We start from the raw sequence: 16,216 nt of genomic DNA on the forward strand, positions 1-16,216 counted from the left end.
TTTTACTTCCTGTACCACGGTTTGTTTTGCTGCGGAAAATAACGGATCTGTCGTTTTCTCCTGCGACATCAAACACCTCCAAACCAGATCCCGACAGTACGGACTGAGGAGGAAAGAAACCCGGTGGAAACCACCATCAACCTGCTGTAACGTGAAGCCGTGTTCACCTGTTATTTTAGTTGCGAAGAAATGATCACGGGAGAAGGGGCGGGGACTCAGCTGGTTCACTGAATAAATCGAAACACCGGCCGTCCTTTCGTTTTTGGAGAAAAACGCGGCGCATCTCAGTGGAAGTGGAGCATCTTGTTCCCTTAACATTAACAACAAGTGGTGGCTATTTGAAGTCAGCTGTCAATTATCTATATGTCAAAATACACAAGCTTTCCAGAGCCGATGGACGACCACAACCCGTTTCAGGTGGGTTATTATTAGCCTGTGACGGTGCAGCTGGTCATTGCGTGTTTGATTGAAGAAAGCCAGTGTGTCTTTGAAATAGGAGGCAAGTTACTGGTCATGTGACTTGTGCTGCTTTTCCGCTCCATAGTCTTTGCACACTTGTGGCTTTTACTAACAAAGAGCCCATTATCAATAATCACTGAGGATCAATGTTCAAGCAGACCAAGTCAAACTGAATAACTCCTTTATTTGTCTGTGTCGTCTGCTGTAGGACCCTGCGGTGATTCAACACAGCAGCAACACGGGATATGCCACACTGGACCTCTACAACCCGTTTGAAAACACAACAGGGGTGAGTAGTATGTCCTCCGAAATTAATGTAAAAAAAAAAAAAAAAACCTACACAAATAATAATAATATCTACAAAGAGGTGCAAAATAACCACAAAGCAATGCAAAATGTGTATAGTGAGACCAGAAGCAACCTCAGAATAACAAAAAGATGCTAATTGGCCACAAAGAGACACAAAACATCTACAAAGAGACAAAAAAATAACATGTAAAAATAACTTTCATATGTACTTTTGTTTTATAGTCGTATTGATGGGCTCTAACAAAGCAAGTGCAGTGACATCTGGTGGCTTAAAAACAGGTCAAAGCTATTGACCTGTTTTTTCTTTCACTTTAAGTATCACGTAATCAAAGTGCAAGAATCCTGTGTGTCACTATTAAATATAGAATAAATAAAATTACATGTTACCGTGCAATATGAGGTGCTACAATAATTGACTATATTGTTAGAGTTAGGGTTGAAGTCTAAAATCTACTAGGTTTCATTACCTGTTTATGCTGTATTTCAATGTTCAGCAAAATCAAGACTGATCGGCCATGAAGTCAGACAAGTCTCACATGCATTACAGAGATTAATGTCCTTGTTGCTAGGAAACAGCTTGGGTCTAAGTGTACTTCCTGTCCATTCTTGGTATTAGCAAATACTGCAGCAACAGGAATTAAACTTGGACTCCTTTAGGATGTTAAAAATGATTCATTATTAAACCTTCTGTCAACTCCAACAAATGTCCACAGTTAGTATTGGGACACACCCTTTTTGTGTAACCCTGTTTTGACATAATGCAGGTACACGCTGGTCTTCGTCTGGTACTGAGACCGTCCTTGTCACTATTTGTCACAGTTGGTAGCTGCTAAAGCCAAATTACTGATAGTAAGGAGGGAAAGGTTATAATCGGATGTGTTTTTTTTTTGTCTGCATCATATGGCAGACTAAGATAAGGTCAAATATTTCGGGTGTTCAAACACATTTATTTTTATTGACCATTGTTTCCTTGTCACGTTTGTCTGCTTCTGATGGAGGTTTAAAAGTAAAACTGAAAGCTTGACAACTGTCCCCAAACCTCTGTCCAAGTCTCTCTAGTTTCTCGTCCCAGAGGCCATGATAACATGTCCTGCTCCCAGATAATGTGGCTATACATGTACTGCATGATATCACACTGATGTAAGGATGCTTTTTCTACATATGCTCCAGCCTCCACCGCCATATGAAGCCACCTCTCCCTCTGCTCCGCCTGTGCCTGCACAGACCCCACCCAGCAGGACAACACCCACTGAGCCTCGCAACTATGGCTCCTACGACACACAGGTGAGCTCTGTACAGAGGCTTGTTGCTGTACCTGTTAGACTTGATCTTAACATCAGTAAATTAAATTCCAATTGGGTGCACACAAAAGGGATTGTACTAAACTATTATTGCATCTTGAGAATTATAATTAGAAATTAGTATAATTAGAAATGAGTATGTGCCATGGGTTAGGGTTAGTGATATCATACATATTGTTATGAAATCTACCATAATAAAAACCCCGCAGACCTGAACAATACATTGATATCAAATCTATACATAAACAATTGTACCTACATTTAGCCCCTAGAACATGTTGTGATATGAGGTCTTTATATAATATTTTCATTACTTATGACAGTAACATATCCCACTTTTTTGAAACATGACATGCAATTTTACCCGTTTCTGTTCTGTTTCTGTATTAGACTGCAGTGAATGCTACCACAGCAGAGCTGCTGAGGAAGCAGCAGGAGCTGGAGAAGAAAGCCCAGGAGCTGGAGAGGAGAGAGAGGGAGCTCTCGTCACATAGCCTGGGACCTGGAGCCTGTAAGAGAAGAGCAAGATGAGGGGTCAAGAGGGAACTCTGAAATATGTAGAATTTCTAATTGAAAACCTTCTATGTAGGCTATAAACATGTAATAAAGGGGATATACCATAATATTATGTAGTTTTAATTTGAATACATTGTATGTAAGTACAATTGTGTTTCATTATATTATAATTGTTATTAATACACGAACCTCAAGCAATAGGTGTTCACAGGAGGAGTTGCAGTAAAATGAAACCTTTTGTAAAAAGTCTATATCCCTTACAAATGCTTATATGTAACTTTAATTCTTAAGAAAGAAATCGCTGTCATTGACTTCATTTTACTTCACTGTTGTCATCTTCAGCTCGTCAGAATAACTGGCCCCCGCTGCCTTCATTCTGCCCTGTGGGCCCCTGTTTCTACCAGGACATCAATGTAGAGATCAGCCAGCGTTTCCAGCGCACCGTCACCATCATGTACTACTTCTGGATGTGTGAGTTCCTCGTTCTGTGTCACTGACATTTTAGCTCTTTAGGGGTTAGAGGCACGTGATTGCAGTAAAACTACACTGAGTTTGAGATCTCTACAAGTGAACACTCATCAATTAAAGGCAGTAAAACTGAAGAAACTGACCCTACAGCTGACTCATGCCTATGCAACATTTCCTGTGCTGTTTGGAGAATGAGCTTGAATGTTTGCTCAAAGATTCTTCACACTTCACTGCTAGATTGAGGAGTTTTGGCAGGAGCTGAAATCATTGTCCACCAAAGGCTTAGCTGCCTCCCCTCTGGGCACAAAAAGGGGGTTTGAAATGAGACTGGGTTCACGTGCATGTTCACAAATGCAAGTTCTGACACAATTTAAAATTAAACTTAATGCTGGTGGATTATTCAAACAGCTTGTTCCTCCACCTTGGTTGGCAGAAGAGTAGAAATAAGTCTTCAGCCTGAATGAGATTATAACATCAATGACCTAAAAAAGTTATATAATCATTATTCAGCATTTTTTCGTACAGAGAAGTGGTAACATATAGGATCATGTTTCAATAGCCAAATTCAAATTGGCCTTCTCTTACAAGGGGAATGTGATGGGCTGGATTGTACTGTTTTCTCTAATTAAAGCGATTTTCTATTCTTCTTTCCTCTGTCTTTATCAATATCCAGTTGGTACATGCACACTTCTCTTTAATCTGATCTCATCCCTGGCCATGTTCTGCGTGGACCCTAATAATGGTGTCGGCCTGGGCCTTGCCGTCCTCTGGGCCCTGCTCTTCACCCCGTGCTCCTTCGTCTGTTGGTACCGACCTATGTATAAAGCATTCAGGTGTGTACGAGACATGTGACTTTTATTTTTCACTTGCCTATTACAGTTTTTGGTTTTGACTACATTTTGATTTGGGAGGAGTCAAGGAAGTCTCACTGTGTTTGATATTCACGTCAGGTTCACATCAGACCGGCTTTGCCATTGGCTTAATTAGTAGGAAAACAGAAATGACAGAAGCAGTAACCCAGAATAGTTAAATCATTACTAGAGAGTTATTCACTTGATTAATGTTCAAAAGGAGCCTGCAACCACGCCCCAAGTTTAAATAGGAACTAAATTTAAGAGAGAAAGCGGTTAATGTGGAACTGAGAACATCAGCACAAGTAGTGTCAACAGGGAAGTAAAAGGTCAGAGAGCCAACACAATCAAACAAGAGATACAATCCCGTGACATGCTTTTAACTTGTTGTGTCTAGTTTTAATTTATATATCCCCAATTTCTCATTCAAACTAATCGTACAACTCCGCAGTTTGTTTTTTCAGAACATTTCTCTTGGCCTTTTCGTTGTTGACAGGGAATGATAACTTATACCTGCTTTTATTGACTTAAAGTTTGAATACTTACTCTTAAAATGTTGTATGTATCTGCATTACTAAGGAATACTGAGAATGGATGAGCTGTTGCTTCAAGATATATTTTGTTTCTCGTCTATAGGAGTGACAGCTCCTTCAACTTCTTCGTCTTCTTCTTCATTTTCTTTGCCCAAGTGGGCCTCTACGTCATCATGACCATTGGGATCCCTGGATGGGGTTTCAGGTATTACTAATAAACAAAACAGCTGTGTTAATAGAGATGCACGTCTCTTCCCAGGTGATGTTTTCGTGTTTAAAACCTGCAAAACCATTATGTATCTGGTTATTCTATTTTATGCTAATGCACAGTGCACAGCTACCATAGGCCCTTCTCATTTGGTTTGGATGTAATTACATGAATGAAGTGTTGTGCCATGAAAAAACAGCTGCTTAGAGTTAGTACATGATAAGATTTTCAACACAGGGTATAAATGCCATCACCTGTTTACTTTCTTCAGAAAAGTCTAGGATGACAGTGGAACATGTTCTTTCATCAGTCACCTTATATTAACTCTGCTTACCTAATTGCACATCGTCCTTATTTGAGCTGACAGTGTTGACAGAGCAAAGATAATGAGTTCATAATTAAACAGTTGTAAATGTCATTGAGGTGCAAATGAGAGATATTTACTGACTCTGTTCACCTTTTAAATCTCTCTTTCTGTCTTCTGTGTGTCTGTCTCTTGTCCTCAGTGGGTGGATTGTGAGCCTGGCTGCTCTGAAGACCAACATTGCCGTTGGCGCGATCATGATGATAAATGCCATCCTCTTTACTGCCCAAACTGCCATGGGGGTTGTCATGCTGAAGAAAGTGAGTACACCTGTTTACGTACAGGGAAGATTCACTGGTTGTGACTCAAAGTAAGGCTCTATATTTTAGTAGTGCATAGGTCTCTACATATACTGCAATATGCTGCATTGAAATATACGTTGCATAGAGCGTTAACACAAGTTAATGGGACAAAATATGACCCTTGCATCTTGCAAACTGTGCTACATTAACCACAGTGCAGCTTTTTCATTTTATTGTGTAGATCATATTTTTCTATAGTCTTTCATATATTCTTTCTTTTACTGACCAACTTCTATGGTACTAGTGTAGGTAATGCACAAGGTAGAGGATGATTAGAAAGCTGGATATATTTTGGTTTGTGCCATAATCCTCCAGCTATAAAAGTTTCTGTAACACAAATATAATGTTTACACAATCGGAATAATATAAAAACCTTACTTAAAGTATAAAATTAAATGATCAAACTAGCAGGTGTAATTCTACTAATATTCGAATTTCAGTAAATGCAAAGATCAGTAGGAAACTATAAGAAACAGTGTGACATGATTTAGTAGGTTACATAGTCAGACAGTGAAAGCAGTGTTGTACGGTTCTACTTTGGCTTTCTACCTGCTCCATGAAAACACTCGCAACAGGTGGTCCACCTACCACGAGGCAGTCAGTGGATAACAAATGGTCCGGAGAATAGCCACCATATCAGGTTCTGCGTATCATTTTCACCCTCACAATGTACATGATATGATGATGAATTGCTGCTCGTCTCAGGTGTCAGCGTGTTCTGCTCTTCTCCCATTCCAGATCCACAGCTTGTACAGGCAGACCGATGCCAGCTTCCAGAAGGCCCAGGCTGAGTTCACCACCGAAGTCCTGTCCAATCAGGCCGTACGCCAGGCCGCAGCCAATGCTGCCCAGGGGGCCTTTAGTCCACCTCGATAGAGAGGGATAAAGAGGGGCTGGAAGGGTAAGAAGTAAAAGAAGAGGAGAAGACAAGAGCCCTTTCAGCTTGGTAGAGGATCAGTTTGGTATTTATTTCCCCACAGTTGATTGGAATTTTATGGGTGGTGGTGGCGGCGGCTAGCCTATAAAATAACCCCTGGTTAACTTAACATTCAGGGTACATGCATGAGACAAGAGGTGGGGTTGTCTAATTTCAAAACGTGTACAGGACCAGTTAGCTATATTGCCAAACCAGAAGCCAACACAACCCAAGTGTTGATTCGAGGAACAGAAAGATGCTGTGAGATGTGAAAAGTGTACAAATCTGACGCTGTGTGAAATGTAGTGCTGCAAGACAATGCTTTTGATATGAATAAAAAAAAAAAACAAGCTGTGTGCCAAGTGGGATAGTTTGAGCATTTTGCATATTTGAAAGAGTTGGATGTACATTGTGTTTACAAGAAGCCACAGTTGAGATAAAGTGAATACTGAAATGTTGCCATTCTAACATCTGATCTTTAACTTTCTACTGTCTGTTGCTCAAGTGTAAAACTAACAAGTTGTTTTGTTTTTGTTATTATTCCAAATGAGAATGCCTAAATACCTTATTGCCAAAACCCGTCATACTCTAAAGCTTATGAACAAGTGTTGTTTTGGTTCTGTCTGTCACTGTTATGTTGGTGCTGCTTGTTTGTTGTCATGAATATTACAGGTCACTATCATGATTTTAATAAAAAATACACTGTCATGCTGACACACTCCACTGCAGTCACTGATGTTTTATGTCTTTGATTGATGAAATCTTGCACTTCTAATTAGCTAATTGGAGGGAGTCACTCAGTTGTTATGGAAACTGTTTCCAAGGGTTTGGAATAACAGGAATTTAAGTTTGGTTTATCACAGTGAAACTTAAGTTTATGTTAATATCATACTTAGGTTTTAACTCACTGAAACTTAGCATTTAAGCTAATGCTAACATATGACTTACAGATAGCTTGTTAGCTTGGTTGTTTACCTGGCGTTGCTAGGATACGGCTGGCGTGGTAGAGATGAGAGAGCAGCGTTATAACGTCAGTTGGTTAATTCGGGCACATTTCCCCACAGATTTACACCCAATTTGTTTGTATTTAAGTTTTTTAAAAGCCTCTTAAACGTTTTTATACTCTGGCGACACCCCACACGCTTGAAGCAAACTACACCCGAGGCGTCATCCTCGACAACTTGTTGCTTTTTAAGCTCCGGGTTTATTTTTGCAGCTGAATACGCGACGTTGACGAAGCAGGTAACGAAAAGCCCTTCTTTAAAACCCTCATAACGCCTAAAAACTTTTCCAGATAAAAAGTAAACTAGAGGTTTATGTTTCCTGCTTATTGATTACACAAATGTGCGATCTGCAGCCAGTTTTCTGTCGCGTCCTGGTCACCAAACCCCCCCAGGACGACTCTTATGGGCTGCCACACTGACGTAAGGCACTAGCTGTACTTCACCGTGAAGATGGCGGAGGCTGCGGACGCACCACAACACCGGTTTTTCTGTCACTGCTGTAAATGTGAAACAAACCCTAAACTCCCGGTGAGTCACTTTGGAGCGTGTTTTAATCCACGCGTGTCATCAATGCGTCCACACAGGGAGACATTTACAGATATCTTTCTTTATGTTTTGAACGTGCAAAGGTTGGCTGTAACTATTTATCCTAACATGTAAGTACTTGGATCACTAAATCACCTGTTTATTAGTGCTTATGTGCGTTCAGCATGCACCAAGATCTTAGATTAGACAGAGAGAGGGAGTGAAATCTGGCGATTCACGTTGCCATATTTAGAAGCACCACTGTTGGCGACTTCTCCAGTTGTCCACTGTCAACTGCGGGTGAGAGATGTAAAGAGGCGTGTCACATCACGCACGGCACATTCAGGGCCACGTTACATGACGCAGAGCCACAAATACATGCTGTACCTCCGGCGACCAGATTTGTTTTGACCCTTGTTTTCTTCTTTCTACGTGCAGCGCAGTTTAAAGCGCGTAATTGTGCACTTGCACTGGGTTTGGATGGGTGACGAGCGCACAGAAGTTCATGGCACAATTACGCACTGATATGGTTATGATAGACCGATAGCATGTCTGTGGAACAGAAAGTGGGTGTGTGTGAGCGAGTCAAAGTTTTGATCAGGCTGCACCACATGGCCAAAAATACACGGACATCATTGTTTGTGTACCTAAAAAAACATATGACTTGTTTACCAAGTACTGTACTTGACTTTCATGCTACTTTAGCTTATTATTACTATCATTGTACTTTTTTACTCCACTATATTTAGTTGGGTTAGGGTCAGGGTTATATAACTACTATATATACTAGCTTGTAGCTAAATCATTATGTATTTTTAGGGATTGACCGTCTGCCAGTACATAAAGTGCTTATAATGCATTGATATATCAATAATTAGAATCCAATAATGCAAAATATATCATCCCAAAATAGATCATTCTATAATAGTAATTAGTTATGTATACTACTAGTAGTAATACTGTAAGTTTATTTTGATCCTCATACTACAGACTTTTACCCCCTGAACTTTATTTATGAAGCACATTAGATTTGGTTTGGGGTATTTTTCTTTGTTCCAGCAAGGTCGGTTGTGATACAGTAATATTTAAATTGCTGTGGACTTGTGGCAGTCCCCATTTTAGTGTGACAGTCATTTGTGGCATCCTTGCGTGATTAAGATGCATATAATCTAGCCTGAATATACCTCGGTTGATTAAATAGTGTCCAAATAAATTGTTGAGATCTATTCTCTGAAGCCAAAATTAATTTCTCCAACAATAGTGTTAAATTGTCTGCACTTATATAGTACAGCACCTTACTACCTTATTAATACTCAGAATGCTTTTACACTGCCTCCTATTTACCCATTCACACACACAAGCACACACACTGATGGCAGAGCTGTCATGCAGCTGGCTTACTCTTGCTCAAGGACACTTTGACATGTGACAGGAGGAGATGGGAATCACTCAGCCGGTAGATGACCACTCTACCTCCTGAACCACTGCTCCCTAAGCTGTGGATCTACTGTAGTTTTGGAATGAACATTTAATAATGAAATGTTACATAGAGTCTACATACCTTTGGCAGTGTGGTTGATGTTTGTTTTGTTCTCTCAAAGGATTTTGTCTGCTGCAGATGTGAATCTGGCTTTATTGAAGAGGTGACAGAAGACTCCAGGTATGTCCCAGGTTTGGTGTTTCACTGTTTGTTTTGTAACTTACTCTCCTGTTTATGGAAAGGGTTATGAAAAGGTATGTTCCATACATATTAAAATATAGTCACTAAGAGTTAATTATTTAAAAAGTGGACATTTTTGGACACACAAGAGCCCCTGGTTATTCAATTGAAACTACTGATATGGAAACTGTTTTTTATTTAATTGATTCCAGTCTCCTGCAAGACAGCACGTCAGTGGCCACTGAGGATTCAAACTCGTTGTTCTCAGAAGTATGTATGTCCTTACGAATGGCATTTTAATAAAAGCACGCCTCTTTCTCTAAGGTTATGTTTGACACTTTGCTTCTCCTGTCTCTCTCTAAGTTATGGCAGCTGCTGTTTATGGAGCGCTCTGCTCTGCTGTCACACCCACCCTCCTCAGAGTCCGACCCAGATGACAGCGAACAGGTATCTGTCATGCAGACTCGTCCTACAGTGTCACCGGATGCTGCAGAGTCCAGAGAACCAGAGTCTCCTTCCCAGCCTGAACAAGAACGGTCGACCAGACTTAACCAAACGCCTGGAGTGGAAGGGTGTGTGGACATGGTACACAGACACCTAACCTGTGCATGTTGAACTCTGAGAATGTTTTCAGTGATTTATACAGTAACTGCCAGGGATTTATATGTTTCTTTTTATCTATCTTTACCTCCACCAGTACATGCAGTAGTTTAAATTCAAAAACAGATGTGATTTTGGACGTATTGGATGTATTATTCATATTGATGTGAAGAGAGAACAAAAAATTTTTCATAGTCCCTAAAGGCTTTCTACAAGTAATTAATTACATGCTTCAAAATATAATTAAACTTGGTAAGATTGTAGATTGCAGCCTCCAAATCTGTAAAGTGTATATCAATAAGAACGCTCACTGGGAATCTATGGGGCAAGTACACTATTTTTAATTGAAGAGGTTAGGGAATAAGGAATAATGCTACATAAAAAACAGAAGACTAAGCATAGGAAGGGTGTACCTTTATAGCTCAGCTATAGTGACATTTGTAAATGATGTTCAAATACAGGGGATAAGTAATGTTGTTTGAGATTAAGAGTGTGACGTTTTTATTCTGTTGGACAAGGCAGTAAACAGTATAGAGAAGTGTTGTGTTTATTACTGGCAAAAGACTTATTTTTAACTCGCATATTTTAGAAAAAAGTAATTGTTGGATTGTTATGTAACAATCAAACTCTATAATATCTGTTATAAAGATAAACGTGTACATTTCTTTCTGTCAAAAGATTTCTCACTCATATTTGAGTTAATTGTGATTATATTACATTTATCTGTTGCAAATAGTGTGCATGTATCTTCATGAAGCTTTTGAATGTAAGATTATTTGAGTGCTAATTCAACATCACATGTAAAGTCTGGTCAAGTGTCAGACCTATTATATACATGCACTACAGCACCCCTAATCTGCCTGCAGTCATTTCAACTTAAGAGAGCAGCTGCTTGCATCAGTGGATTCACTTGTCCCAAATAAAATCATACAAGCATGGCATGAATTGAAACGGTTGAGTCTGTCTTTTGAAAGCACACTAAAGCAGACTTTTGTTCTCTGTTCTTGTCCCTTCAAGGATTGTGCAGCAGTTCTTGGCTGGCCTGTTTGCCAACAACGGAAATCCCGGTGCTGCACCAGCTGCACTGTAAACACTTTACATTTTCAATTCACATAATTAACTTTTGGTTTCATCTGAAGTTGTGTGAGAACCTCTCTCTCTTTCCTGCTCACTTTCCGTTTGTCTCTCAGATCCAGCATGCTACAGTTGCACTCAAACCCTGGAGATTATGCATGGGGTCAGGGAGGTCTGGATGCTGTCATCACTGAGGTCAGTGGTGTCTGAGTAGTGATTTTGAAGAATTTAGCCTTATTGTTTGTAGTTATACACCTCACTTTCATTTTCTCCTATTCCAGACTCAATATTTGTCTACATTTTATTCTTGGGTGTCCTTGGATACAAGTTCTGATATATGTTATCATGCCTGTTTATGCAACCGCTCCTCTTGTCATGAAACTAATAAGGCTCACTTGAGCTCCTGCGTCTTTAAAGTCCCTCTTCTGCCATCCCACTCTGTTTTGATTTGACAGCTTGTAGAAGTCATGAATTAAACGCCAAGAATAGATAGAGACATTGCTTGAAGTCTGTTACTGCACTGTAACTGTGTCCATTGTTGTGCTTTAGTTTTGTCTTTTGGAAAAGTAAATAGAAAAAAAAACATTTCCTCTACAGCCGAAAAAACATGTTTTGCAAGACATATCAATCTCTATACAAACACTGAAATTAGTCAACCAATGCAGCATTTTGGAAAAAAATCAACTCTTGAACAAGGCTAACTGGTCTGAAACCTCGGCATTTCACTACCAGCCAGCATGTAGACACATTATTTTCAAGCTTTGGGCCTTTGACTATTCGTAATATGAACATTCATATTACACATTCGTATATATGTAACATTAGAACATGAAAAGCATATTATGACCCTTCCAAGATTCTTTAAGTGATTGCTCCTCTGTTCTCTGTCTCTGGTGCCTCCACCTAAACAAACTATGAATTTCTTCTCCCACTTACCTAGTTGTTAGGACAGTTGGAGAGCACAGGTCCACCCCCTGCAGAAAAAGAGATGATCTCATCCCTGCCAACAGTTTGCATCTCTCAGGAACAGACAGGTGGCGTACTCCACACTGAAACATATTTTTAGGATATTATTTAAAGAAAGAAAAGCTTTGTATTGAGACATTGCTACTTTACAGCCATGTACAGTCCTATTTTCCTTCTCCTGTCTTTTCCTTCCTCCTTTTATCTTTTTGTTCTCTATTCTTCTATCTTATGTTTCCTTCTGGTTTTTACTCCTCACCACCTTCTTTCTCATCCTTCTAATATTCTTTGCTTCCTATTATTTGTTGTGTGTTTCCATTCCCCCTCTTATTTCCCTTCCCTCTCCTTTTTTCCTTCCTTTTATCTTACGTTTACTCTATCCCTGTCATTTACTTTTCTTTTTTTTTTGCTCTATTCATAGTGCTTTTCTTCTTCTTGTTCTCCCCCGTTATCCCTCACTTCCGTCTCTGGTCTGTCCTTCCCTCCTCCCATCTTTCTACTCCTGCTTCAGTTTTTCCTGCCTTGTCTCCTGTCTCCTTTCATCATTCCTTCCCTTTTCTTAGGTTTCTGTCCTTCTTATATTTCACTTACTTCCTCATACTGTTTCCTTTCCTTTGCAAATCTTTTCCTTCCCTCCTCCCGACTTTTCTTCTCTGCTGTCTTTCCATTTTCTGTACTCTTCTGTCGTCCCTCCATATTTCCTTACCTCCTCTAATCTTTTTTACCATCCTATCTTTACTTTCATCCTCCTTATTGTACAGATGAGACCACTTAGCCACGAGCACTGTTTAGAATGCATTAGTATGTCAATAATAAATGATTTTGACCTGGATGTGTAGTTTTGGAAAGGTTCAACGAGTTCATGAAGATGTTGCTCATAATCAATAAAGAACTAACAAAGATAAAGCTAAAGCAAACTATGTTAACCACAGAAAGGATCACTCACAGACTGGAAACAACAAAAAAGTAATATTCATGCTCCATAATGACATATTACTGTTTTTAATGCAATTTATTTTCCGTTTAAGTGATATCACTGAAGTCTGAATTTTAACGTGGAAGGTTACACAGGCTTCATTCACACATTATTAAACTGGGAAAACACTGATTGACAAAGAACTAACTTACAAACTTTACTTTACTTACCAATTTGTAAGACCTGCCTTGCACATTTGAGGTGTGATGAATCATTAAGGATTTTATGACTGGGTTTTCTGTATCGACTCTCTCTCTCTTTCTTAGACACACACTCATACTTTCTGTCTCTGCTTTTCTTATTTTTCTCCCCTAGACAGCAGAATGGAGTGTCCAGTTTGTAGGGAGGAGTATTCATTAGGGGAATCTGTCAGGAAGCTACCCTGCCTCCATTACTTTCACAGTGAATGTATAGTGCCTTGGCTAGAACTGGTAAGGATGAGGAGTGGCTGTGGTTAGTGGGCTGAGGTGTTTGAAGGTCTGTTATATTTGTCATCAAGATGTTCACAGTATGCTACACATCCTGACTTGAAGGCCGTGAAGACAACATAGAAAGCTCTTGTTATTGAGAGCAGTACTGAAAGTGTACTATGTTTTCTTTTGCCATACTGAACGTGCTGTTGTGTCACAGATTTTATTTTTTCTGCAAATTATTAAGTTTCTCTCCTCTCTCAGCATGATACATGCCCTGTGTGCCGCAAGAGCCTTGATGGTGTCGACAACAGCCTCCCACCTACATCAGAACCCCCAGAAGTGAGCTCTATCAGGACAGAGCAACAGGAGCGACAGGCCATCTGAAAACCAGGCCAAGAAACTTTTACTGTTTTCAAGAGACTTTTTTCTGCTTTTAAATAAAATCCATTTTTATTAACAGTAACAGTCATAACACACAGCTTCAACTCTCACGTGATTCATGCACCTCTGCTAAGGACACGCGAAAGGACCTGGCAGTTTGTTGAAAAAGATGTGAAGGCGATGCGTCCTTCTCGCTATGCTGCTCTCCTAGCTGGTTTTCTGAATGACTGACTTTGCTGTCATGAATTAATCACCCGTGAGCTGCCAGTGGTTTGTCAAAATGATGAGAATTCACAGAGTTAGGAAATAATGCTGTTTCATTAAGGGTTTTGGTAAGACAGTTTCTTAATTCAGTATTTTACTAACCTTTTCCCTCCAGTTCTCTGTTACCATTTGCTCTCATAAAACTGTTATTAAAGTCTAAACCTGCGACTCTCATCCTCTGCACCTTCTTTCATCTCCCTAATTATGAGAAATTCAGAGTTAGTTAACTGTACAGTACTGTGCAAAATTCTTAAGCCACCGCAAAATTTGTTCTCTGGGCAATGCTAATGATCATATGTATTTATCTTTAGGTGTCTGATTGACCTATTGTATATATAAAGTATTTAAAAACACAAAGATATGAGAAAAAAACAGCATCTGTAGGCTCAAGTGGCTAGTGTATTGAATTAAGAGTTGAATTAATTAATTAATCAGTTGAAAGAAAAGTCAAACATTTGTTTTTTCTGCTTTATATCAATGAAATTTGGGGTTTTGGGCTGTTGGTCAAACAAAACAAGCATGTTGAAGACACATATAGTAGCGGTTGCACTACTAATAGGATGGCAAGAAAATTTGCTTTAGTCATTACGATAAATGTAGAAGAATAAAGAATGCTGCCTCTGAGTGTTTTCCAAAGTCCTCTGGAAAAAAAAGTAAAAGAGAAGTATATCATCTAGTTTGAGAAGCAGAACCAAAGTGGCTTTGCTTAATAATTACATATTAATTGATTATAAAACAATTGTAGGTTATGTAGTAAATATGCTATATATGTTTATATATATATTTTAAGACTCTCTTGAACAACAGTTTGGTGTCATCAGTGGTTTTTCATGGACAGTGCTAACTTTTGAGTTAAATTGTTTAATTGGAGTCAGTTCGACTCCTGATGCTTCATTATTCTCATATTTTGATTTTTTTTTTTTTTTACTTTATTCCTCATTACTTCCACTATAAGTGCATTAGGAAGGGATCTATCCTGGGCCAACATGAATTAAATGAAGGATCACACCAAAGAAAAACTGTATGTACGAGCTGTGTCTACCCTCTGAGGTGATGTGGGAGCGTGTGTTGACACTCTCTCTGGTCGAGCACCGCCAGCGTGACAGTTGACTGTTGCATAGCAGCAAACACACCCTCCGGCAGCCGAAAACACCGCGGCAACCGAAAATAGAGAAATAATAAAAGCCAGGCATGTTTCTCAGTGCGCTGGGACCGCAGGAACCGCATAGGACCGACATTTGCTCTCCTCTCCCCTCCGCCCTCCTCGGTGCGTCCTCCTCCCTCACTCCCTCCCTCCTCTCCGGGACTGAGAATGCCCGTGTTGTACTGACACAGTAGCGATACGGGCTGAGCAGACATGGAGGCCCGATCAACGAGAGAGGCCCGTTCTGACACATCCAGGCCCAGCTAACGCCGTGTTGGAGTGGATTTCGGAGCATCTCGGGACATATCACGGATACCAGTTGCTGTAAGAAAAAGGGATTTTAGCAGCGAGGAAGAAGAAATAGAGGGCGATCCATTTCGGGTCTCTGTTGATTCAACGCAGCCGCCATTTTGTTGACAGTTGGTGTTTTTTTTAATAACCTACACGGCGCAGCATCTGCTATTTTTTTTTACCACTGGAATATATTCCTCCACCTTTTGCGTGTGTATTTCAATCGATTTATTCGTGCCTCTGTCTCCGAACCAGCGTTGGAGATTTTTTGTGATTTAGCCGACTTGGTAGTGCATCGTTAGCCGTCGTAGCTGAGATGTAGTAACACGAGTGCCTACGAGAATGTGACGGAGATGTAAGATTATGTACATCAGTTGTCCGGGGTTGTTTCATATCCACTCGCTTCACACTATTTGTATGAAAGCTGTGGGCGTTCGCCACTCGTTTGCAGTCTATATAAACAGTATAAGTTAATGGCGTGCATGGGGAAACGTGCCTAAATCGTCCTCAAACAGGCTGCTGATAGATGGCTAGTTAGCCGCTGCCAGTGCCATTGATACAAAACGTAGCGCAGCCTGTCTATTATTGGAGGGATGGTAGCTGCTAGCTTGCTATAAAATAAACACAAACCTCTCACTATACACAAGGCGCAATAATTGCCAAGTGGCCACGCCATTGCCAATACTTGCTTACT

At 40.0% G+C, this 16,216-nt stretch overlaps 2 protein-coding genes across 2 annotated transcripts; both read left to right on the top strand.

The window, feature by feature from the left end:
• scamp3 (secretory carrier membrane protein 3) lies at positions 1 to 6,950 on the top strand. Its single transcript, XM_026349670.1, has 9 exons — positions 1 to 417; positions 668 to 748; positions 1,939 to 2,052; positions 2,460 to 2,580; positions 2,928 to 3,056; positions 3,727 to 3,886; positions 4,541 to 4,642; positions 5,152 to 5,269; positions 6,050 to 6,950. Exons 1-9 carry the CDS (start codon positions 364 to 366, stop codon positions 6,185 to 6,187), a joined length of 1,017 nt encoding a protein of 338 aa, XP_026205455.1. The 5' UTR covers positions 1 to 363; the 3' UTR covers positions 6,188 to 6,950.
• A 150-nt stretch (positions 6,951 to 7,100) lies between these two features.
• Positions 7,101 to 14,248, top strand: si:ch211-81a5.1 (E3 ubiquitin-protein ligase RNF115). Its single transcript, XM_026346836.1, has 10 exons — positions 7,101 to 7,469; positions 7,585 to 7,759; positions 9,358 to 9,416; positions 9,629 to 9,686; positions 9,780 to 9,988; positions 11,034 to 11,102; positions 11,207 to 11,285; positions 12,031 to 12,124; positions 13,345 to 13,460; positions 13,704 to 14,248. Exons 2-10 carry the CDS (start codon positions 7,682 to 7,684, stop codon positions 13,824 to 13,826), a joined length of 885 nt encoding a protein of 294 aa, XP_026202621.1. The 5' UTR covers positions 7,101 to 7,469; positions 7,585 to 7,681; the 3' UTR covers positions 13,827 to 14,248.
• Positions 14,249 to 16,216: the final 1,968 nt, after the last annotated feature.

The sequence above is a fragment of the Anabas testudineus genome, chromosome 11 (genome assembly GCF_900324465.2).
Source record: "Anabas testudineus chromosome 11, fAnaTes1.2, whole genome shotgun sequence".
Lineage (NCBI taxonomy): Eukaryota > Metazoa > Chordata > Actinopteri > Anabantiformes > Anabantidae > Anabas > Anabas testudineus.